At 45.6% G+C, this 14,583-nt stretch overlaps 1 protein-coding gene across 1 annotated transcript; it reads left to right on the top strand.

The window, feature by feature from the left end:
- The first annotated feature begins 2,953 nt into the window (after positions 1-2,953).
- ccn1l1 (cellular communication network factor 1, like 1) lies at positions 2,954-7,686 on the top strand. Its single transcript, XM_014142530.2, has 5 exons — positions 2,954-3,338; positions 4,144-4,357; positions 4,540-4,896; positions 5,009-5,211; positions 5,566-7,686. The coding sequence occupies exons 1-5, from the start codon at positions 3,255-3,257 to the stop codon at positions 5,869-5,871; spliced, it is 1,164 nt and encodes a 387-aa protein (XP_013998005.1). The 5' UTR covers positions 2,954-3,254; the 3' UTR covers positions 5,872-7,686.
- The last annotated feature ends 6,897 nt before the right edge of the window (positions 7,687-14,583 follow it).

Genomic DNA, 14,583 nt, shown 5'->3' with positions numbered 1-14,583 from the left:
CCGCCTTCCCAAGACTTAGGGTTTTTAGACTTGCCAAGTCACTTGCATTTTTCTATCCAGCTGGATGTTAAGGGGTGCACGTGATGATTTTCCTTCATGTGTAGATCTATCCACATCATTGATTCATATTCACCCCTTACCTTACAAGTACTGTACTACCATGGTATTATTCACTCAACTAGCTTCCACTGTGACCTCATTTTGTCATGTACACCACAACACATTTATCATCCTTTTTTCTAACATAACTTCTCCCTCTCACTCTCGCTGAGCGCGAGGACCCCGCTCTCATATTTTGAGGCTTGATCCCAGGCCGAGCGTGTCACTGGCCCAAGCTGGAGATATGTACCATGTGTGTGTGATGTCCCGGTGGTTTGTTGGAGAGAGGGCCCAGTCTGACAGACTGTCTGCATCCACGGTGAGAGGCATTAGTCAGAGGAACCAACCTTGCCTTTCAGCAGCTCTCCTGACTGAGATGTGCTAAATTACATTTCCTGTGTTTCATAACAGCGACTACCCAAGCTCTGACTGACGCTAGGACTTCCTGCTAAAGTCAAACATAAACACTTTTTTTTGCCGTTTTTAGGTAACGTCCCCGCAGGTTTGACAATGGAGATGTTCTTTTGGCCCTGTGTAAACAAGCAGACTTTAAGGCCAGGGAATCTTTGTTTCCTGCAACGTGTGTGTGTGTGTGTGTGTGGGGGCATAGCTGTGTGTCAGTGTACATACAGAACATACTTGGCTTCCTTTCCTCATTTCCAAAGTCATTGTAACCATTGATAGTTGGTAGAGCTGGTAGAGCAACACCAGGGTTGTGGGTTCTGTGTGGCTCAGTTGGTAGAGCAACACCAGGGATGTGGGTTCTGTGTGGCTCAGTTGGTAGAGCAACACCAGGGTTGCAGGTTCCATTCCCACTGTGGACTGGTTTGACATCGTTTTTAATGAAAATGTATTCACTCACTACTGTAAGCTAAAAGACTAAAATGTAAATAGAAGAACTCTTTTTGGTTCCAGATAGAACCCTTTTGGGTTCCATGCCCCTTTCCACAGAGGGTTCTACCTGCAACCAAAAAGGGTTCTCCTATGGGGACTGAACACCTTTTGGAGGGTACTTATTTCCTGTATGCTGTCAAATTAGATATATTTCCAGTGTATTGCTCTCCTACAACCTACTCACCATCACTGTGCCACAATAGAACACTTTCATTGACATTTTAACCTCTGTCTTCTAGAAACAAACGAGGAGCCTCCATTGGTAGGAAAATGCATTACAAGGTTCTTTAGATACCATCATCTCAATATGGCCTTTTTCCTGTTGCTTTACTACACCTTGCTCTTTTCACATCCTCTGATTTCATTTGTCCAAGTCCTCAGTCTGCCTGTCCTCCTATACACCTCCCTCCCTCTGTCTGTCTGCCTGTCCTCCTATACCCCTCCCTCTGTCTGTCTGTCTGTCCTCCTATACCCCTCCCTCCCTCCCTCCCTCTGTCTGTCTGTCTGTCCTCCTATACCGCTCCTGTCTGTCTGTCTGTCTGTCTACTCTGTCTGTCTGTCTGTCTGTCTGTCTGTCTGTCCTCCTATACCCCTCCCTCTGTCTGTCTGTCTGTCCTCCTATACCCCTCCCTCTGTCTGTCTGGCTGTCCTCCTATACCGCTCCCTCCCTCTGTCTGTCTGTCTGTCCTCCTATACCCCTCCCTCCCTCTGTCTGTCTGTCTGTCTGTCTGTCTTCTGCTGCCTGTCTGTCTGTCTGTCTGTCTGTCTGTCTGCCCTCCTATACCCCTCCCTCCCTGTCTGTCTGGCTGCCCTCCTATACCTCCCTCCCTCTGTCTGTCTGTCTGTCTTCTTCCTCCTATACCCCTCCCTCCCTCTGTCTGTCTGTCTGTCCTCCTATACCCCTCCCTCCCTCTGTCTGTCTGGCTGCCCTCCTATACCCCTCCCTCCCTCCGTCCCTCCGTCCCTCCGTCCGTCCGTCTGTCCGTCCGTCCGTCCGTCCGTCTGTCTGTCTGTCTGTCTGTCTGTCTGTCTGTCTGTCTGTCTGTCTGTCTGTCTGTCTGTCTGTCTGTCTGTCTGTCTGTCTGTCTGTCTGTCTGTCCTCCTATACCCCTCCCTCCCTCCCTCCCTCCCTCTGTCTGTCTGTCTGTGTCTGCCCTCCTATACCCCTCCCTCTGTCTGTCTGTCCTCATCTACCTCCCTCCCCCCTCTGTCTGTCTGTCTGTCTGCCCTCGTCTCCCTCCCTGACCCCCTCTGTCTGTCTGTCTGTCTGTCTCTCTGTCTGTCTGTCTGTCTGTCTGTCTGTCTGTCTGTCTGTCTGTCTGTCTGTCTGTCTGTCTGTCTGTCTGTCTGTCTGTCTGTCTGTCTGTCTGTCTGCCTGCCTGCCTGCCTGCCTGCCCTCGTCTCCCTCCCTGTTCCCCTCTGTCTGTCTGTCTGCCTGTCTGTCTGTCTGTCTGCCCTCGTCTCCCTCCCTGTTCCCCTCTGTCTGTCTGTCTGCCCTCGTCTCCCTCCCTGTTCCCCTCTGTCTGCCTGCCTGCCCTCGTCTCCCTCCCTGTTCCCCTCTGTCTGTCTGTCTGCCTGTTTGTGTGCCCTCGTCTCCCTCCCTGTTCCCCTCTGTCTGTCTGTCTGCCCTCGTCCCCTGTTCCCCTCTGTGCTGCTCCTTTCCCTCTGTCTGTCTGTCTGCCTGTCTGTCTGTCTGTCTGCCCTCGTCTCCCTCCCTGTTCCCCTCTGTCTGTCTGCCCTCGTCTTCCTCCCTGCTCCCGTCTGTCTGTCTGTCTGTCTGTCTGTCTGTCTGTCTGTCTGTCTGTCTGTCTGTCCTAATCTCCCTCCCTGCCCCCTCTGTCTCTCCGTCTGTCCTCGTCTCCCTGCCCCCCTTTGCCCTCTCTAGCATCTGAGAGAGGGTTTGTGATGATGTCACACAGGGACGTCTGGCCTCTATAAAAGGGGGAGCCACTGTGAAAATCTCTTAATGAAGTTGCGAAGAGCCTGAGTTGAGCTGAGCTGTGCTGACTACTTCCATCTCCATAGAAACGGATCAAGTTGGACTTGAATTTTCTCCTTAGAAAACACAAAACCAGACAGGCTCACCCACAACTCCTTCGGATAGATGAGAAGATACAGGAAGATATCATTTGAAAGTAGTGAACAGCTCCTCTTCTTCACATTGGTTTGATCAGTGCGTCTTTCGACACTGCTAGCCCTGAGAGTGAAGAGTCTAGCTGACATATTGGGAAAACTTTGTATTAATTTTTTTTCCCGAACCCATGAAAATCACGTTTTTTTTGTGGACAATGATGCGACAAGCAAGCATCTCCTCAGTGGTGTTTCTATCTTGCACTGTCATGCTGGTAAGTACTTTTTAAAGTGTTTCATATGTGTGCTTTTACCACTCTCCATTCAAATGAGTGTCTTTACATCATCGGGTTCTACATACTTCACCATAAGCTCTTCAAAATGATACAATGTCATCTTTAATATTCAAATTGAGAAATTGCAAGTATATATTGTGGTCAAATTCATTTCAAATTATGCATATTAAATTGTCCATCTATTGACTGAAATAATGAGACAGGGATCTTTGAACAAATTAATAAACTCATTTCCATAGATACATTTGAATTTAGGGCTTGTTGGATACTTTTGAGCTTGATGATCTAGTCTGTGTCGCTCCAGGCTGATGTGTAACAATCATGCTTAGAAAGGTAGAAGCATAAATGTGTCCTAACAAGATTAGAACAGGGTGCCGGTTTGAATGAAAGCATTGTTCTAAATCAAATTCCTTTGTACAATCACAGTTTAATTATTAGGATATTTGGGTACACAATCAGAGAATTTGGAGAGGAATTTCTGCTGAGTGTTAGCTGGTATTTGACCTGCATACTGTAAATGAACGTATCTGAAATACCAGTAAGAGTTTTTGCTTGTGGATAACCAAGAGGACTTTAGATCTTTGGGGAACCTTATTCTAGGTATACACTTGATTCCACCATTTTTTCTCCTCCAGATATTTACTCAAGCATTGTACAATCCCTCTTCTGTGGGGGCTTCCAACACCAAAGGGATGCCCTTCCCCTGTGCCCTTCTCCTGTGCCCTGCAGTGACCCACCCCCACATATACACACTAACTCTCAATCCTCTCGCTGTGTTTCCCAGGTGCAGGGTGGATGCCCGCGGCAGTGCTCGTGCCCCACCTCACCGCCCTCATGCCCACCGGGCGTCAGCTGGGTGACAGACTCCTGCGGCTGCTGTAAGGTGTGTGCCAGGCAGTACAACCAGGACTGCAGCCCTAGCCAGCCCTGTGACCACATCAAGGGCCTGCACTGCCACCTAGGGTCTGGAGGAGACCCGGAGACAGGACTGTGTCGAGGTAAGGGCATGGACATCAAAATGGCCTAGGGTGGGACTGGACATACTTATGCTATGATTGACATTTCCTATCCACCTTCTGATTGGCACTGATAATATTATCGACAATGCTAACTCTAATGAATATAATGATATACACAAAAGCGACAATGATTGTACAAAAATGCATTGCTCCTGTCCCAGCTGAGGCCATGGGTCGTCCCTGTGAGCTGAACGGTCGGGTCTACCAACACGGGGAGGACTTCCAGCCCAGCTGCCAGCACCAGTGCAGCTGTATGGACGGCGTGGTGGGCTGCATGCCCCTGTGCCCACACCAGGTACCACTACCAGGTTGGCCCTGCTCTCGGCCCCGGCTGGCCAGGCTACCAGGACGCTGCTGCGAGGAGTGGCTTTGTGACGATGACAACCATATCAAGGAGGACTCCAGAGAGGCTGACCACGCTCCACCTCCTTCCCCACCCCAGCACCCTGATCTTGCCAGCAATGAGCTGCTCATGGCTCCCACCCCCTGGGACTCAAGTGCTGGAGCGTCATATCAAGGTACTTAATGATACTCTCTTTTTGTTATGAAATATACATTTGTAATGTTTTGTATCAGTCAGAGGAGAATGGTGTTCCTCATGGCTCCATGTTTGGCCCTCTCTTCTTACAGAGTGGATCTCCTCCCCCCAGTCCCATGCCTTACTTCCCTCAACCTGCTTCCTGCAAACCACTGATTGGTCGCCTTGCTCAGCCACGTGTGGGATGGGCGTGTCCAGCCGAGTAACCAGTAGCAACGCTGAGTGTCGGTTGGCCAGAGAGACACGACTGTGCCAGATCCGGCAGTGTGATCTGGCTCTCACCCCTTCTCCCAAGGTAAGAACATGGACTACGTGTGGGCACACTTTTTCAATGACAAGAAACACAATGGTCCAGGATCATCAAATGGGAATTACACTACTATAAATTGACCACTAGACTAGTTATGGAATTGTACCATGTATAATTCACAGCTATCCTCCTGTCAAGCAGTGGAGGCTGCTGAGGGGAGGACAGCTCATAATAATGGCTGGAACGGAGCTAATGAAATAGAAACCATGTATTTGATACCATTCCACTAATTCCGCTCCAGCCATTACCACGAGCCCATCCTCCACAATTAAGGTCCCACCTACCTCCTGTGCTGTCAGGGTGTATGTATTTTGACCTGTGGCCCCATTTCTCTTACAGAAAGGGAAGAAGTGCCAACGCACAATACGTCCTCGCAAACCTGTCCGGATCAAGTTCACCGGCTGCTCTACAGCGCGCCAGTATCGTCCTCGTTCCTGTGGCTTGTGTGCCGACGGCAGCTGCTGCACTCCTTCTCTGACGCGCACAGTGAACCTTCACTTCCGCTGTCCCGGAGACAGGCAGGACTTTACCCGTAGCGTCATGTGGATCCAGCGTTGCCGCTGTAGCCAGAGCTGCCAAAGTCAAGGGCTTGCCTCCCCGGGCTCCCTCAGTCTGCCTAATGACATCCATACCTTCACCCACTGAGCCCCATGCCTAAACACTAGCATTTCTCGCAACAAGAACATGCCCTTGACCTGACTCTGGCCCTCGACTCCAGGGTTCACATTTGCCCTAATCTCACTGTCTCCTTCCCTCATTCCAAAAACGTTTCCTGTTCCCTAACCCCAGGGTTTATTGCTGCCGTAGCCTCTTTACCCAAGTCTGTGTTCCTTTACTCCAGGACTCCCCCTTACCCAGTCTCCAGTCTGTGTTCCTTTACCCCAGGACTCCCCCCTGCCCTGTCTCCAGTCTGTGTTCCTTTACCCCAGGACTCCCCCTTGCCCTGTCTCCAGTCTGTGTTCCTTTACCCCAGGACTCCCCCTTGCCCTGTCTCCAGTCTGTGTTCCTTTACCCCAGGACTCCCCCCTGCCCTGTCTCCAGTCTGTGTTCCTTTACTCCAGGACTCCCCCTTACCCAGTCTCCAGTCTGTGTTCCTTTATCCCAGGACTCCCCCTTACCCTGTCTCCAGTCTGTGTTCCTTTATCCCAGGACTCCCACTTGCCCTGTCTCCAGTCTGTGTTCCTTTACCCCAGGACTCCCCCCTTGCCCTGTCTCCAGTCTGTGTTCCTTTACCCCAGGACTCCCCCCTGCCCTGTCTCCAGTCTGTGTTCCTTTACTCCAGGACTCCCCCTTACCCAGTCTCCAGTCTGTGTTCCTTTACTCCAGGACTCCCCCTTACCCTGTCTCCAGTCTGTGTTCCTTTATCCCAGGACTCCCACTTGCCCTGTCTCCAGTCTGTGTTCCTTTACCCCAGGACTCCCCCTTGCCCTGTCTCCAGTCTGTGTTCCTTTACCCCAGGACTCCCCCCCTGCCCTGTCTCCAGTCTGTGTTCCTTTACCCCAGGACTCCCCCCTGCCCTGTCTCCAGTCTGTGTTCCTTTATCCCAGGACTCCCACTTGCCCTGTCTCCAGTCTGCCTTCCCCCAGCTGATGGAAGGCTCCATCAGCTGGGGGAAGGACACTGATGCGATGTAGTGAACTGTTTTACTCTTACAGCTGCCTAATTGTGTACCCAACACTTTCTCTCATTCTCTCACTGGTGGTAACTCCCCCCATAATCCAATGGATTTGGTTTGGTCTTCACTCACACCCAAAAATCAGCACCTCCGTATAACTTCAGTGATGGACTGACTGACTGAATTTAAAAGACAGTTGGGGGTGCTTCTGTGTTACTGTAGTTTGTAATGGTGAATTGTACTCTGTGGGACTGTACTTATAACTACCCAATGAGAAAGGTTAGACTGAATATCAGACAGGCAATCTCACAGAGACATTTGCGTAGCATCCCTTCTGACAAACGTCTTTATAGCCTTACTGCCCTTTTCACTTGTCTGTTTTGCTTGTGTTCAGTAAGTGACAGATCTGTTGGCGATTGTGTGCATTCTACAAATGATCTCTGTCAGTGGACCTCCTATCAAATTTGATGGGCAAGAATATAAATGCACAGGTGTTCATGGTTTACACTCTGAAATATGAATCATCATTGTTATAGACACGGAGGTTTTAAATGGACCTTTGTAAGTTATTCATGTTTAATTATTGTAGTGATGACTTGTAAATATGTATTTACTATACTTTGTACAGTTAGGCAATGTTGATTTGTTTGTCATTAGGTATATATGTTTGTTTCGTATCGTCTCTATCTGTACAGACTTCACTTAACGATGGAGTGACATGTTTTGGATATTACCTCCTTTTTCGAGGTGCACAGAATATAAACAATAGTGGACCGAGAATGTAATATGTTAATTTATATCACTTTATTTTTATTAATATATTCAATAAATGTCTTATAATGAAAGTGCCTCTTGTAAAAAAAATTACAAACGCCATGAAAATATATGTATTTCTACAAAAACAAAATGTACGTGATATTTTGTACCCATAATTTGTTTCCCACTTTTCTGTTTACCAGTACACACACCCACACACCTAGTCTGTGATTTGTTTTGATTACTCTACAATCTAAAATGTATTATTTTGTATAGATATCATTACTAGATATTTGTGGACAAATATGATACAGTCCCCATTGTCAATCACAAATCAGTGAATCAGATTTTTATAATGAGACCCAGAAGAGAGCCAGGTGGAACACCCTGAAGCTGACTGAGGGAAAGACAGGGGAAGGTTTCAATAAGAGACTAGTGGGACGGAGAGACCCACCTGACAGTGTTATTTGCTGTGGAACTGTGGACTAGGGTTAAGGCCTCGGTTCAAGTTCCTGTAGGTTAGTACACAGCGTCCAGGCCCAGTTTCACATGGCAAACATTGCAGCCGTCTCACAAATACCACACACTGTATCCTTGTTTCTCAGACCCGCCACTCTCCCCCGCGCTCTGTGACTAACTATCCACACTGACCTCCCCACACCATGCCGATGCATACTTGATGTCAGCCGTGATGCCAAGGATGATTACTTCTACTGCTGCCACTACTACTGCATGCCACTAATACCACCATGATTTCCACAACCACTGCTGCAATTACTAGCATGGTACTACCCACCCATACTACAAGAGCAACAACAACAACAAAATATTGTAGCAGTGGTCGTAGAAATCTTGGTGGTATTCACTACTGCTATGAATAAATTAAATATTTACCAGGAAACCTTAGTCTAACCTTAAAGTGTTGTGAGAAGAGGCACTTATGTTTTTACAGAAACCAGATTCGTTTTTTTATATATATACGAGGGTGGCATTCCCTTCTTTGTTCAAGACTCATGTTGTCAATATTGAGGTAGAAAGTCTTACATTTGCAACTGACTTTCATGTCAATGATCAATGTGATGCATTAATGCTGACCTCTCTGTGCCCTTGGGACCTGGAAAAACACTATACATATGAATAAATTGCACTATTATCCTCATTATGATCAACTTTATAAAAAAAAATGGTAAGAATGTTATAAGCTGTTAGCAGGCCAGGGGCATGCAATTCAGGAAAAGAAAGTACAAGAGGAAGGAGAAGGGTGGGATTGTACAGCTGGAATCCTTTGTGGGTGTGTGAGTTGGTATAATGTGTAGAATTGTGTGTAAGTAATGGATTTTCCAGTGTCTTGCGCTGCGTTGTCAGAGTGTACATTGGCTGTGAGAGCAGACAGGAAGGCCCAGGTGTAGCGTGGCCTCGCAGAGAGCTGTGAGTGTTAGCACGACCCTGACGGAGGAACAGGAAACACTGTATGTCGGAAGCCTGGGGTCTCGCAGGTGGGATGTGGCGGGATTGACAGGGGAAGGAAGGGGTGGGAGAGATCACAGAGTAATCAAACACAAATGTTCATATGATACAAGCACCATGCATACCACTTTTATAAATCTAGTAAATCCGGGTAATTTATGCCAGGTTTTATAGATTATGGCAGATGTTTTCAGAATTTTCATGAACGAAATCATAGAATACAACCACAATAGAACAGCCTGTATTGTAGAAAGTAATTTTGCACATACCCAATCCTGGATCTTTGGAGGCAATGGAAATACTACCCTCTACTGGCAATAAAAAACAACAGCGATGTGTGTTGTGGATTAGTTAATAAAATCTTGAAAACCGAGAACTAAAGTTCTTTTCAATAGTTGTTTTTAATTCATTAAAAAATTAAATAATTGGAATATAATATTGGAATGGAATATAACTAAAAACATTAAATAACATTGGAATATAACATTAACAATAACTAGTTAACTCAGTGTAACATTGATGTGGCAACTCTCTTATGCTCTGCTATCAAACGATTCTAATTTGTACATAGGTCACAAATAAAGCTAAAGCTATTATTAAACAAAAATATATTTTATTTTTTAGATTCATCAAAGTAGCCACACTTTGCCTTGATGACAGCTTTGCACACTCTTGGCATTCTCTCAACCAGCTTCACCTGGAATACTTTTCCAACAGTCTTGAAGGAGTTCCCACATATGTTGAGCACTTGTTGGCTGCTTTTCCTTTACTCAGCGGTCCAACTCAGGCCAAACAATCTCAATTGGTTTTAGGTCAGGTGATTGTGGAGACCAGGTCATCTCATGCAGCTCTTCATCACTCTCCTTCTCGGTCAAATAGAGGCTGGTATCTCTAATTAACTTATCCTCTGCAGCAGAGGTAACTCTGGGTCTTCCTTTCCTATGGCGGTCCTCATGAGCGCCAGTTTCATTATAGTGCTTGATAGTTTTTGCAACTGCACTTGAAGAAACTTTCAAAGTTCTTGAAATTTTCTACATTTACTGACCTTCATATCTTAAAGTAATGATGGAATGTCGTTTCTCTTTGCTTATTTGAACTATTCTTGCCATAATATGGACTTGGTCTTTTACCAAATAAACCTATCTTCTACCTTTTCACAACACAATTGATTGGCTCAAATGCATTAAGAAGGAAATAAATTCCACAAATTAACTTTTAATAAGGCACACCTGTTTATTGAAATGCATTCCAGGTGACTACCTCATGAAGCTGGTAGAGAGAATGCCAAGAGTGTGCAAAGCTGTCATCAAGACAAAGGGTGGCTACTTTAACGAATCTCAAATATAAAATACATTTTGATTTATTTAACACTTTTTTGGTTATTTGATTGTTTTTGATGTCTTCACTATTATTCTACAATGTAGAAAATAATAAAAATGAAGAAAAACCCTTGAATGAGTAGGTGTGCCCAGACTTTTGACTGGTACTGTACGTCGGTTGTTTTGCGCTAGGGCGCCCACATGTCGCACAAGACTAGTGTGAAGGTCCCCCGGTACCCATTGAAAACATTTATGGAAGAATATATGGACTGTTTTGTGCCAAAAATAAAGGGTTAAATACATGTAAATAAAAATAAAAATAATAGTGTTACCTGAGATTTCTTATTTTTTCAGATATAGGACAGACACTTCAGAACAAACTTCCTTTAAATTTTTTTGGGGGGGACTATCAGTTGTTCCATGTAGTGAATCTGTTATTCAATGCATTTGTATGGGCTAATAGCAGTAAGGACAAAAATCATTTTTCATCAAATAATTGTTTCATATATTTTTGTTATACTTCAAGGGGTCTTAAAATTCAAAATCAAATAGCAAAATGATCCTTGATATGACCTTCTTAAAACAATTCCAAATAGCTAAGTAGAACCCCCCACTTTGCAGTGATAAGCAGCGTACTGTCTGTACCTGCCAAATTTACACATAGGGTTTAAGGGCTAAAAGTTGATTTGGAATTGGTCCCTAGTGGAACTTCTGTCTCCTTTATAGGCTTTATTATTGCAACTATGGCTATACACTCTCCATATCAAAGTTGCCCATTACGTACAGCTCTAGGGCCATCTTACCCATCCACAAACCCGATTTCCCCGTTAGAGGGGGAAATGTGAAGCTGACCTTCGATCTAATGGCTGTATGTGCATTGTATGCCATGATTGGGAATGTATTGTATTTTCTGTATATCTGAAAGTAAATTAGTACTCAGGGCTCATCTGTAAAAGAGAATTTGGTCTCAGTATGACATGCTGGTAAAATAAAGGTAAAAATAAATTCAAATATTGTTAATAGGGTAATGCACATATTACACAAACAGATAGTCTACCAGTATTTTCTTTTTTACTAGTCAGTCAGTGTTTCCCTATTTGAATCAAAGGGAAATTGCATTAACAACAGTAAAACGTTCTATCAGCTTTTGTTTAGCTAATTATTTTAGATATACAATAACACTATGTTTATCTGATTGTTCAGTGGAATAATTGATGAAAACAATGCTAAATTAACATTTTGTTTTATTAAACACAGGCACTTAAAACATGCCATGAACCACCAGTATCTTTTCTTTGTCTGTTTTAAGAAAAGAGATACACAAAATCCTGGACTGAGCTGCTCTCCATGAATCCAGTTTTACTTTACTTTTTAACCAGAGATTCTCAAGACTTTTGAGTGAGCTGCCGAATGTCTGGATAAAAAACAAACAGCATTTTCCTTTTGTCCTTCCTTTTTTAACAGTCCTCTCAAATTAACGGTATGCTGTAACAGTCAAACAGAACATGGAGGAGACAAACAGATTGGCACAGAAAGACAGAGAGATATACAAGAGGCTGATTGACAAACAAATGGAGAGGTAGACAGATAGACAGACAGGAAAGGGGTGAAGGGGGAAGGGAGAGGGGAGGAGGGAGAGGGAAGGAGAAAAAGGGGAGGGAAGAGGAGGAATTGAAGAATTGTGAGGGAGAGGAGGGAGAAGAGGGGAGACAAACTGATTGTAAAATGAGATCATCTGAAAATAACTAGGTAAGATACTCGAGTGATCAACATCAAGTTGATCAGAAATACAGTGTAGACGTTGTTAATGTTGTAAATTACTATTGTAGCTGGAAACGGCTGATTTTTTTATGGAATATCTACATAGGCGTACAGAGGCCCATTATCAGCAACCATCACTCCTGTGTTCCAATGGCACGTTGTGTTAGCTAATCCAAGTTTATAATTTTAAAATGCTAATTGATCATTAGAAAACCCTTTTGCAATTATGTTAGCACAGCTGAAAACTGTAGTTCTGATTAAAGAAGTAATAAAACTGGCCTTATTTGGACAAGTTGAGTATCTGCAGCATCAGGTAGCTTAGTATCCTGGGGCGGCAGGTAGGTAACCTAGGTAGCCTAGTGCTGGATCGAATCCCCGAGCTGACAAGGTAAAAATCTGTCATTCTGCTCCTGAACAAGGCAGTTCAACCACTGCTCCCTAGTAGGCCGTCATTGTAAATAAGAATTTGTTCTTAACTGACTTACCTAGTTCAATAAAAAAAAAAAAAATACGCATTTCTGGGTTCGATTACAGGCTCAAAACGGCCATAAACAAAGACTTTTCTTTTGAAACTCGTCAGTCTATTCTTGTTCTGAGAAATGTGAGAAATTGCCAAGAAACTGAAGATCTGGTACAATGCCTTCACAAACCAGAATAGAAAGAGGAGTGGGAGGCCCCGGTTGTCACGGCTGTTGAAAGGAGTAGCGGACCAAAGTGGACTGGGAACTGTCGCCGGATGCTCTGGACTGGGAACTGTCGCCGGAAGCTCTGGACTGGGAATGCGCACTGGAGGCCTGATGCGTGGGGCTGGCATAGGTGGCGCCAGACTGGTAACACGCAACTCAGGGCGAGTGCGAGTGCGAGGAGCAGGCACAGGACGTACCAGGCTGATAGACTCACTGGAGGCCGGGTACGTGGGGCAGGCACAGGGTATACTGAGCCATGGAGGCGCACTGGAGGTCTGGAGCTTATGGCTGGCACAACCCCGTCTTTGCTGGATGCTCAACCCAGCTCGACAACTGCAAGGCGCGGGCACAGATCGCACCGGCCTGTGAGTGCTCACTGGCGACACAGTGCGCATCACCGCATAACACGGTGCTTGCCCCGTCACTCGCTCCCCACGGTAAGCACGGGGAGTTGGCTCAGGTCTCCACCCTGATTCTGCCAAACTCCCCGTGTGCCCCCCCCCATTTTTTTTTGGGGGGGGGGGTGCCTCTCTGGCTTCCGTCGTTGGGCTAGCTCCTCATAGCATCGCCATTCCGCTTGCGCCATCTCCACCTGCTTCCATGTCAGGGTCTTGTCCCCTGCCATTACCTCCTCCCAGGTCCAGGACGTCCTCCATTCTCTCTTCTCCCGAGCCCAGGATCCCTGCTCCTCCTGGGCATGCTGCTTGGTCCTTTTGTGGTGGGTGATTCTGTCACGGCTGTCGAAAGGAGTAGCGGACCAAAGTGCAGCGTGTGAGTAGTTCCACATTTTATTTACTCTGTGAAACTCATGCAATACATCAAAATAACTGAATAGACAAAAACAACAAACCGTGACGCAGAGAAGAACAAACACTACTCAAAAATAATCACCCACAAAACCCAGGAAGAAAAACCCCTACTTAAATATGATCTCCAATTAGAGACAACAAGGACCAGCTGCCTCCAATTGGAGATCATCCCAAACAAGCCAACATAGAAATACAAAAACTAGAACCTAAGAACATTGAAATAGAAAACATAGAAAAACACAAAACACCCCTTGTCACGCCCTGACCTACTCTACCATAGAGAATAACATCTTACTATGGTCAGGACGTGACACCGGTGCACAACTGAGCAAGAGGACAAGTACATTAGTAGAGAGTCTAGTTTGAGAAACGGACGCCTCACAAGTCCTCAACTGGCAGCTTCATGAAATAGTACACGCAAAACACCAGTCTCAACGTCAACAGTGAAAAGGCGACTCCGGGATGCTGGCCTTCTGATCAAGTTCACACATTTTGGGGAATTATCAGTTTTGTTTTATCAGGGGGTGCTGCAGCACTCTCAGCACCCCTACTTCCCGCGGCTATGTCTATACCGTTCCAGAACAGAACCATTATTTTATATGAACAGGTAAATAATGTTCTTTTACCTTCCAGGTATTTTTTTCCATCCCCACAAAAAAATGCTAAACAAAGCACCTATGCAAAGCCCTCACTCTGTCACTCAGAAACTTCCAGTGTATGCCTGCCTGCCAGCTGAAAATCTCTGCCAGTCAGTGTGTGTGTAGGCAACCTGCCCCAGCCCCACCGAAGTGTAGTCTAGTAGCCTATTGGCGTTACAAATGGGATTCAGAAATTAGGGAGAGAGATTTTTTTATTCGAGAAGAAGAATTCAGATAATCCATGTCATAACAACAAGATGCCCAGCGCTCCAAGCATTCTCCCCCATTCTTTCTTGCTCTCTCCCC

Source organism: Salmo salar, chromosome ssa01 (assembly GCF_905237065.1).
Source record: "Salmo salar chromosome ssa01, Ssal_v3.1, whole genome shotgun sequence".
In the NCBI taxonomy this organism is placed as follows: domain Eukaryota; kingdom Metazoa; phylum Chordata; class Actinopteri; order Salmoniformes; family Salmonidae; genus Salmo; species Salmo salar.
Note: the sequence above shows the minus strand (reverse complement) of the source record. Positions and strands in the feature narration are given on the sequence as shown.

Excerpts from the sequence above, each read along its gene's own strand:
- ccn1l1 (XM_014142530.2), top strand. The coding sequence starts at position 3,255 with ATGAAAATCACGTTTTTTTTGTGGACAATGATGCGACAAGCAAGCATC. Across the intron at positions 4,358-4,539 it reads GGAGACAGGACTGTGTCGAG|CTGAGGCCATGGGTCGTCCC; the intron begins GTAAGGGCATGG and ends CTCCTGTCCCAG. Across the intron at positions 4,897-5,008 it reads TGCTGGAGCGTCATATCAAG|AGTGGATCTCCTCCCCCCAG; the intron begins GTACTTAATGAT and ends CTCTTCTTACAG.